This window comes from Rosa rugosa, chromosome 7, assembly GCF_958449725.1.
Source record: "Rosa rugosa chromosome 7, drRosRugo1.1, whole genome shotgun sequence".
NCBI lineage: Eukaryota > Viridiplantae > Streptophyta > Magnoliopsida > Rosales > Rosaceae > Rosa > Rosa rugosa.
Window position 1 is genome coordinate 22,269,655 of NC_084826.1, and position 10,833 is coordinate 22,280,487.

Consider the following 10,833-nt stretch of genomic DNA (forward strand, 5'->3'; position numbering starts at 1 on the left):
TTAAGTCTCTGCTATTAGACATCTGGTTACAAGCCTTCTAGAGTTGGAATAGTCTCTATGAGTTGTTCTAAGATATTTCTATGACGTGCTGGCAACTTAGACTAGATGAATGATTTTTCCTTAGAATAGCGAGGTTGTTCTTGCTCATTTTAGGATTGCTTTCCAGCGAGCGTCCCTTTAGATTTTAATGAGTTTAGTATTGGCTTAGATAGGTTTATCTGGTTTCACCGGATTCTTATGTAAGTGCATGTTAGACTCTGACTTGTTTTCATGGCTTTAATATCTAATAACATCAAATTCTATTCAAAAAAAAATAAAAAAAATAACAAGAACAAGATTGGAAATCAAGTGTGCGCGTATATAGAGGGTCATTTATTCTTACAGCACAAAACTATGACCCAAGGGGTTAGTACGTCTCGATTGTAGAGAACTATTAACACTGCTTGGTGCAATAACATCTCATCCTAAAGCCTTGGCATTTACCTCCCAAGAAGCCCTCACTTTTACACATTGTTGCGCAGTTGCTTGAGCTGATGCACATTCCCTTGAATTTGTGGCTCAAAGACTCGCATGTCCTCGGTTTAATATCGGCAGCTGTACTCTTACCCTCAGCGACTCTTGGCGCCATCTCTGCAGAACGTGCATATATTAGTAAAATCAATCTATCGAAATTCCGTCGGATTGAAGATCGTGTCTTTGATTAATAATATCCGACATTTATCACATTTTACAAGATCAAATTAAAAAGAGAAACATACCTATAGCAACCAGAAGCAAGATGGGTATGAAGGTTGATGAAAATAAACGCATGGAATTTGCCATCTTGAAGCTGTGAAAATCAGATTGAAAGACAGAGATCTAGAGAGATTGCGTGTGTTGATTAAAAACACTATAATCTTGAAATGCATATTTGGCATTGTGAAGTGGATTAAGATAGCATGTATGTCTGATGTCTCCGCAAATAGAGCTCATCCTTAGCAAATTAAGATATGGGGGGTGTAGGGAAATATACTAGCTCGATCGCATAGGCATCCTAAGCAGGTCCTTATTCTGGGGGTGGAGGAGACATTGGTTCTCTATTCAGTTGAACATGTTTCATATATATTATACTTTTCTTTATAATTATTTTTATGGGACGACGGTATTATATTAAGAGCAAAACTACACAATAAAATCCATCTATTTAGAACATAACATAAAGAGTCGCAACTTAAGTAATTACACATATTTTCTAACGAGTCCAATGTAGATGGTGCTGGGAAATCTGAATTAAGGGCTAGATCCAATTATTGTCACTTCACTCAACAGTAGTTTCTAGGTTCTTAGGCTAGCAGACTTCTTCTTCTTCTTTCAACTTTTGTAGCCTAGCCTTCTTAGATTCCTTGGATTTGTTATTTGCACCTGAGGGCCACCCGGAAGGTTTATCTTCAAAAGAAGCAGTTGGTGGGTCAGTCAATTGCTTGAGCTTAATTGTAGTTGACAATTGTGTCTACCTCAAAAGGATTTTCCTAAAACTCCATGAAACCATATATTGTCATGAGAAACATGGGATGGCCCATGTGTTTGGCTTAAGTTAAGTCCCCTTATGTGTTTTTTACAATGCAAGGATTAAAATAGGTAGCGTAAGTCACACTCCAGAGATTGGAGTCTGATTTGCCTAACTTCGAAGCTGAAAAATTGGTCTCTAAACTAGCAAAATTTTAGTAATGCCAAAGGGGTTCGCTGGTACATCCTAAGGAAATATATGCCTTAAATACCAAAGGGCTTGAAAGTTTAAAGTTTCAAGCCCAAGCTATCTACCACTCGAACTCCATTATTAACCTATTCCACAGGACTTGCAGTAGCAGCATTTGAAAAAGGCATAACTCTAGAAACACCATCGTCGCCAGCATCACTGAAGCACTGTGTCCAGGTTGCTTATTGGATGAAGATGCCATCTCGATCGGATCGTCAAACATTGTCCAGCTACACAAGCATACCTGTATAACCTGTAATCTTATAACCATTGTCATAAAGTAAATCAACACACAAAAACATAGATACAATCCTGTGAATGTAAAGCACTCAGATACATATGCAATAACATGAACATATGAAGTGTTCTTGAAGAGTCAACAAACCTGAAGAGGCCATTGAACTTCAAACACTGATCTTCTACACTACTCACTGCTATATCTCTCTATGGGACGAGTTACTGAATGTCTGGTGAGCAATGAGAGTGCAGGGACCAGGTTTTATATGGTTAGACTTAGGGTTAGACCTCCCCCCATAAAGGAAGCTAATTAGTACAAACCATATATTGCTAGATGCATATTGTTAATTTATAATTCATTTTCCATACTGAATCAGATATCCTACCTTAGTCACTTGATACACAATAACTAGGTGATCTGGAATTTAAGTTAATTGATTCCCCATTGCTTAGTCTGCAAGTGAATGACAAGTTGTTGAGATCTTTATAGAACTTAAATGATAATGTCCATTTTAGTCTTACATTCTCCCACTTGGACATATCATAAAGTTCACTCAACAAGAATGCCAAGGTTTCAGATATAGCAATCAGTTCCTTAGTGCACAAAAATGGAAATCAAGAACTTAAAAAATCTGATGCAAGGCTCTGTCAGCTTGTAGCCAAAACATGGAGCTATGGAAGAGCTTCCAATTCAACAGAATGGAAGACTTTCACAACCACTCATGTAGCAGCCACACGCCACATGAACCACTAACAACAATATGCCTGTAATTTGCATTAGAGTCACAAAAATGTATCAAAATTTCTAATGCTGTGGTCCTCAAGAAACACGATTTTTAAAGGGGCTGTAATCTGGAAGTGTTTCTCACAATCTGTAAGGATGCTTTATGTTGTTTCAGTCATCTTGAAAAACAACCATAACTGATAAATAGCTATTTCACATGTATGCAGAATATAACATGCAACATGTCACTCATATGAAGAATTCAATGAATAATCAAATGAGCAAATTTAGGCTGCAGCAAAAATGAACTGAACTGAAAACACAACTGCAATTTTTTTTTTTTTTTTATTCTGAATGAATCAATGCCATGGTCTTAATCATGAAGTTCAGATACTTTATTATAATATAGAAGAATGTCCAGATTTGGACATGACTGAAAATCATAAAGTAAAGGAAAACAACAACTTCAACTCCCACTGTTCTTAGCAATCAAAACTAGCTAAGATCCCTATGTTGCTAATGTGCTTATGAAAAGCAATAATCTGCAAGGCTTTAGTAAAGGGGTCTGCCAGCTGAGATAGAGTGCCAACATTGGCAATCTCAATTTCTCGGCGCTTCACTCTCTCCCTAACACTGTAATATTTCAAGTCTATGTGTTTTGAGTTTGTAGACCTCTTGTTGTTTTTTGTGAAGTATACAGCAGCTGTGTTGTCACAAAAAATCTTGAAGGGTCTAGTGACTATAGAATCTATCACTTTAGTCTGCAGCAGGAAGTTTTTCAGCCAGAGTGCTTGGCATACACCCTCATAGATTGCAATGAATTCTGCTTGCATGGTTGATGTTGCAGTTAGAGTTTGCTTCACACTCTTCCAGGCCACAGCTCCACCAGCCAAAATAAAAACATACCCTGAAGTAGACTTCTTGGATGATGGAAAATTCCCAGCAAAATCTGAATCTGTGTAGCCTGTGACTTCCAAATCTTCGACTCTTCTGTAAACAAGCATGTGATGCTTGGTTTTCTGCAAATACCTCAAAATCTTCTTTCCAGCTATCCAGTGAGCATTCCCGGGATTGGATTGAAATCTTGCAAGCATCCCTACTGCAAAAGCAAGATCAGGTCTGGTGCACACTTGTGCATACATCAGACTCCCTACAAGTCTTGAATAGGGCTTGTTCTTCATTTCTTCCTTTTCCAAATCAGTCAAAGGACATTCCAACTTGGTCAACTTATCACCCTTGGCCATTGGGACATCTCCTCCAGAACAGTTCTGCATTTCAAATCTCTTCAAGACCTTGGTGATATAATTTTGCTGAGATAAACCAAGTAAGTGTCTTTTCCTATCCCTTTTAATCTCAATCCCTAGAACATATGAAGCTTCACCAAGATCTTTCATGTCGAAATTCATTGACAGAAATTTCTTGGTTTCATTCAATAAAGCAAGGTTGCTGCTTGCTAATAATATGTCATCAACATACAACACTAGAAAAATAAAATGGCTGCCTTTCACTTTCATGTAGACACATTCATCTACCATGTTTTCAACAAAGCCAAAAGAACTCACTACAGAATCAAACTTCAAGTACCATTGCCTTGAAGCCTGTTTTAATCCATAGATGGATTTGTTTAATTTGCACACCAGGTGCTCAGTTCCAGGTGCAATAAAACCTTCAGGCTGCTTCATGTATATTTCTTCCTCTAGGTCTCCATTGAGAAAAGCTGTCTTCACGTCCATTTGATGTAGTTCCATGTCAAAATGGGCAACTAAGGCCATGATCAACCTGAATGCATCCTTCGTTGATACAGGTGAGAATGTCTCATTAAAATCAACTCCTTCCTTCTGAGTGAAGCCTTTGGCTACTAATCTTGCCTTATATCTCTCTATTGAGCCATCTACACACCTCTTTGTCTTGAAGACCCATTTGCACCCTATTGGCTTTTGTTTTTCAGTTGCTTCAATTAACTCCCATACATTATTATCATCCATGGATTTCAGTTCTGCCTCCATGGCTTCACCCCACTTTTGTGCATTTTCACCTTCCATAGCTTGCTTGTAGTTGAGAGGATCATCTTCCTCCCCAAAATCAGTTTCAGCCTCTTGTAAATAAACCTCAAACTCATCTGCATTTATTGCAGGTTTTCTCATTCTTCCAGACCTCCTCAACTCTTGTGGCTGTGCTGCAGATTGTGCTTGGGCTTCAGGTTGGACTTGGGGCATTGGCTGAACTTGCGGTTCAGGTTCAGCTTGGGTTTCGGTTTCTGGTAATTGTTCTGCAGCCTCTTCTTCATATTCAAGTTGGTTTTCTTGCAAAACAGTAGGTAAAGCTGGTGCTAAGGGAAAAACAGTATCTGATGGGACAGTGGAGGTGATTGGCACGTTGCTGATTTCTAAGCCTTCTTCACACTCAAAAATGTAATCTTCAAGGGACTGGTTTTGCTGCATTTCATCATAGAACACAGCTCTATTGGTTTCAATAACTCTGGTGGTGTGTGAAGGGCAATAAAATTTAAAACCCTTGGATTTTTCAGGGTAACCAATAAAGAAGGCACTCACAGTTCTACTGTCAAGTTTTCCAAGTTGAGGATTATAGGGTCTTGCTTCTGCCTTACAACCCCATACATGCAAGTGATGAAAACTTGGCTTTCTGCTATTCCACAGTTCAAAAGGTGTACTGGTTATGGCTTTACTAGGGGTTCTATTGGTGAGGTAATTGGCTGTCTTCAATGCTTCACCCCATAAGAATTTTGGGAGGCCAGAAGCACACATCATGCTCCTAATCATGTTTTGATAAGTCCTGTTCCTTCTCTCAGCTACCCCATTCTGTTGGGGTGTGCCTGGTGTAGTGTATTGGGCTGCAATCCCATTCTCTTGCAAATATTTTGCAAATGGTCCCATGTGTTGGCCAGACTCATCAAATTTCCCAAAGTACTCTCCCCCTCTATCAGACCTTACTACCTTAATTACTTTCTCCAACTGTTTTTCTACTTCTGCTCTAAAAATTTTGAATTTTTCTAGAGACTGGCATTTATCACTCATGAGGTATACATAGCAAAATCTACTGAAATCATCTATAAATGTTATGAAATATTTATTTCCACAGATAGTTGTATCCCTGAATGGTCCACTAATGTCTGTATGGATGATTTCTAAAAGACTCGAGCTTCTAGTTGAACCCTTTTTTCTGTTGGAAGTTAATTTTCCTTTTATGCATTCAACACATGTTTCAAAATCTGTATAATCCAAACTAGGAAGAAGGTTTTGTTTTTCCAAAATTTTCATTCTTTCAATGGAAATGTGTCCAAGTCTTTTGTGCCACAGAAAAGAAGAGTTTTCTGAAAATTTTCGTTTGGCTCCAACGATTTTGTCAACATTTTCAACAGATTCTAAAACTAGCACAGGTTTAATTGTTGGATAAGAGCAAAGTAACTGAATGTAATCACCAATAAGAACACCAGAACCAATATAATTGGAATGCAGAGAGATTTTTATTTCAGAAATACTTAGCCAAAAACAATAATTTGTTCTCATCAAAAGACTAACAGAAACAAGATTCCTTTTCAAAGAAGGAATATAAAAGACATTGTCTAAATCCAAAAAATTTCCAGACCCTAACTCTAAACGAACTACTCCAACTGCTCTCACAGCTACTCTCTGACCATTCCCGACACAGACTCTTTGTTCACTCTTTCTTGGTTCCCTCCACTTTAGAAACCCCTGCATAGAATTCGAAACGTGTATTGGTGAACCACTATCAAGCCACCAGGAATCTGGTGAAACATTTATTAAATTAATTTCAATAGATAAGACTATGTAATTACCTCTTTTCTTAAGCCAGTCCCTATACTTAGAGCAATCCCTCTTCATGTGACCCTCCCTCTTGCAGAAATAACACTTAAAGACAGTGTTTTTCTTAGGTTTCAAGGTAGTAATTGTTTTGGTACCTGAGGTGCTAGGTTTGGATGTGTCACTAGAGCTAGCAGCTTTCTTTCCTTTGAACCTCCAAGCTTTGCCATGATTTTTCCCCACAAGGTTCACAGTCACATCTCTCTTATGGAACTCTTCCTCCTGAACACAAATGGCAATGAGCTCATTAAGAGACCATTTGTCTTTCTGGGTATGGTAGGCAGTCTTCAGCTGGCTAAATTTTGAGGGTAGTGAGTTTAGTGCAATATGCACAATAAACTGGTCATCAATGGAAAGTTGCAAATCTCTCAGTTTTGCAGCTGTCTCAATCATCTTCATGATGTGCTCCCTTATTCCGGTTGATCCACTATATTTCATAGTGATAAGAGAATCCAAAAGCTGTCCAGTCTCAGCCTTTTCACTTTCCTGATACATCTCAGCTATGCTATTCAGGTAATCCTGGGCTGTTCCCTCATCTGGGACACTCCCTCTTACTGTCTCACTCATGGCTCTCTTCAGAATGAGCTTAGCCATTCTGTTGGCTCTCATCCACTCCTGGGCCTTTACTTTATCAAGGTCAGATGTTTGATCAGTGATCGGCTCAGGTGCATCTTCAGTTAGACAAATGTCTATATTCAGCAGTCCTAGATATATTTCAATGTCTGTCCTCCATTTCTTGAAATTTGAACCAGTCAGTGGTTCAATGGTAGCAAGGCTAATGCCTGAGGATCCCAAAACTGAAAATAAATAAAATAAAAAAGTTCTTAAGTTCTTTTGTTTCGCTTAAGTCTCACGGGAATTATGTCAAACCAGCAAACACAAGGCTGAGGACAAATGGAAAACTAGCAAAAAACAATCAAGCAGACATTCATAATACATAGAATTAGTCCATGTATACTCAATGCCATGTAATACCTGTAGTGGCAAAATAACATGGCATCCCTTATTTTCTGTATCACAAAACCAAGTTAAATAAAAATGCCTTTTGCTAAGGTCAGTCAACACCTGTAATGGCAAGAAGAAAAGACCTAGCAACCTAATGCATTTAAACTTAATTTGCAGTGTGCTGCTTATGCCATTTAAAACATAAAAGTTTAAAACCTTATGTGTAAGATACATTCATGCGCTAAAAGACATAAACACAATTTCCTGGTTCTTGTATCCACAAGGTTAATGAAAAGTTCAGAAGCAGTTTGCTGTGTGCAACATGTGCCTCTGAAAGTTTCATTAACTCAAAACCAGTTGTTGGCTTTTCTGCATGATCATCAGAAAACTGATAATCAACCAACTGTACCTGTGATGAAATCAATCTTATCAACAGAATGCAAAAAAAAAAAAAAAAAAAAAAAAATTTAATCTGGGAGACAAGCCTTATATATATGCATCCTTAATCAATCATCACAGACAACAAAATCAGTCAACAACATTGATCGATACACGGAATTTCCACAGTTCATAAGATATGAACAATATATCAAGAGCATGAGATATATCTGTAATTCTGAAAAAATACCAATTCATTATCTCATCATCCATCACAAGTGATCAATAGTTGCAGAATTGAAAGAATAGAAAAGACTTTCAGAGCATTAAGAGAACTGACCCGATCGCTATCCCGCGCTGCATAAAACATGTTAGCGGAAGCAAAAATATATTGCAGCATATAATTGAAGCAGCCTGAAGAGGCCATAGAACATAGCAATTCGATGTAAAAGTCAATTAACTCAAAAACCCCTTTCTGAAAAGATATGAACCCTAAGCCCCGAAGTTCTCCAGAAAATGACCGTTGACCACAAAAGAGAGTCCAGCTCTCTTAATTGTCTTTTAAACCTTTGGGTTTATTTAGACCCGTGTTGGTGTGCTCGTTGGTGGATAACAAGGTAGGCCTTGACAAAAAGGTGTCTTGGCCTGTTATAAAAATTCTCACATATTTATTTTGTTGCAAAATGAAATCCTAGAGAATATGCATATATAAAAGAGATTTCTGCAAAGACCATATTAGATCTAAGTCCTCGTGTGTGTGGCTCTGATACCACATGTAATCTTATAACCATTGTCATAAAGTAAATCAACACACAAAAACATAGATACAATCCTGTGAATGTAAAGCACTCAGATACATATGCAATAACATGAACATATGAAGTGTTCTTGAAGAGTCAACAAACCTGAAGAGGCCATTGAACTTCAAACACTGATCTTCTACACTACTCACTGCTATATCTCTCTATGGGACGAGTTACTGAATGTCTGGTGAGCAATGAGAGTGCAGGGACCAGGTTTTATATGGTTAGACTTAGGGTTAGACCTCCCCCCATAAAGGAAGCTAATTAGTACAAACCATATATTGCTAGATGCATATTGTTAATTTATAATTCATTTTCCATACTGAATCAGATATCCTACCTTAGTCACTTGATACACAATAACTAGGTGATCTGGAATTTAAGTTAATTGATTCCCCATTGCTTAGTCTGCAAGTGAATGACAAGTTGTTGAGATCTTTATAGAACTTAAATGATAATGTCCATTTTAGTCTTACATAACCTTCAAGTGGATGTTCCAACCGCGAATACCGTGCACAAAGTTTTGACCACCTTCTCGTATAGAAGCAATAAACAATACCTCAACCGATATTGCTTCTAGATGACAAGACTGGCCCCGAATTTCATCCTGCAATCCGAAGTAGCTCTACGGAGCCCATTTTAGAAAAAATTCTACCAAAAATTTGGTGGAACTTCCCCTAAAAGTGGACTACCCAAAACTTGTAAAAACATTCTAATACTCCTTAATAATCATATTCATCCTTATTTCCTGGAGCCTTCCTGCACCCCACAATTCATAACCAACTCCCAAACAATTTCTATAAATTTAAATCTGCTCAAAATACGAAGTTATACAAATATTGGTAATCAGAGCAACTAGACAAGGAACTGATATAAAGTATGAGTAGGTTAAACAGTAACCTACAACGAAGATGAAAGCTTGGATACTATTCCTCAACTCATATGCACGCTCGACCTCAACCTATCTACATACTGGGCACGTAAAACTGAAAAGCCCAGGGAAAAATATATAGTATCAATGATACAAGTCAGATCCTAGATGTAGAAATATAAGAAGGTAGATCCCTTCTCTATTTAGAAAAAACTGTTAGAGTGAGTGGACGAAAAATAAATAATTATAATAAGGTAAAACAAAATATTTAATGCTTTCTCAATAATTTCTCTTGAAAAACCAAGCATGCAATAAAAATTCGATAAAATACTTTTAAATCAAACGTCTCGTAAAATATTCTGTAAAAGTACTTTTAAATCATTCTCTGATACTGAACTATCAAAAATCTCGTTAAAAATACTCATATCATAAAATATGCGATGACAAGAGGGAATTGCCGACTAGTCATCTCATGCCACCTGGAGTGTACTGCCAACCAGGGACACATCGGAGGGTACTGCCAATCGGAATACGAGGAGATAATGGCTAGAGGGTATTTTTGACTAACCATCTCATGCCATCTGGAGGGTACTGCCGACTAGATAATGCATCGGAGGGCACTGTCGATCGGAATAGATAGTTAGAGGGTACTGACGACTAACTATCTCATGTCATCTGGAGGGTACTGCTGACCATATGACGCATCGGAGGGTATTGCCGATCGGAATATATATTCTGGAGGGTATTGCCGACATAATATTGTCAGAAGGGTACAGCTGACCAGATTATTAGCTCGAGGGTACTGCCGACCAGGTAATGCATGCATGCGCTAACATAATCATCATCTTTGATATTTAGCTCCTCGAATAAACTAAATTCATAAAATTCATAACATTTAAATCTCTATTTTCTGAAAAAAAATTCTCGATAACTCAAATACTCGAAATCCTTAATTTCTCATATCGTATTTAACTCATCAATTTAAAGTATTTAAAATCACCATGTTTCTCTCAATAACTCGAAAATTAACAAATACTTTCGAAAGGAAAACTCAATATTAACCCCGTAAATCATCAAAAGCATAAATCAAGAAATCTCGATAAATCAAAGCTTCTAAAACTCAATATCTCAAAAAGCCATAAATTCATAAAATCTCAAAGAGTCAAATCATACTTAAAACTCATAATAAACAAATGTCCAAAAGTAACACTGCATGCATAATTTATTTAAAAAAGCAAATGTCCACTCACATATTTGCGGATATGCTGGATCTACATGTCTTTCTGAACAAATTGATA

At 37.4% G+C, this 10,833-nt stretch overlaps 1 protein-coding gene across 1 annotated transcript; it reads right to left on the minus strand.

Moving 5' to 3' along the window:
* Positions 1-337: 337 nt before the first annotated feature.
* LOC133719802 (defensin Ec-AMP-D1-like) lies at positions 338-891 on the minus strand. The gene is made up of 2 exons (XM_062145976.1): positions 759-891; positions 338-630 (listed from the first exon to the last, which is right to left on the minus strand). The coding sequence occupies exons 1-2, from the start codon at positions 820-822 to the stop codon at positions 434-436; spliced, it is 261 nt and encodes an 86-aa protein (XP_062001960.1). The 5' UTR covers positions 823-891; the 3' UTR covers positions 338-433.
* Between the last annotated feature and the right edge of the window lie 9,942 nt (positions 892-10,833).

Bases quoted from the DNA above. Each gene is read 5' to 3' on its own strand.
- LOC133719802 (XM_062145976.1), bottom strand. From the start codon at position 822: ATGGCAAATTCCATGCGTTTATTTTCATCAACCTTCATACCCATCTTG. The intron at 631-758 runs GTATGTTTCTCT...CACGTTCTGCAG, and splicing joins CTTGCTTCTGGTTGCTATAG to AGATGGCGCCAAGAGTCGCT.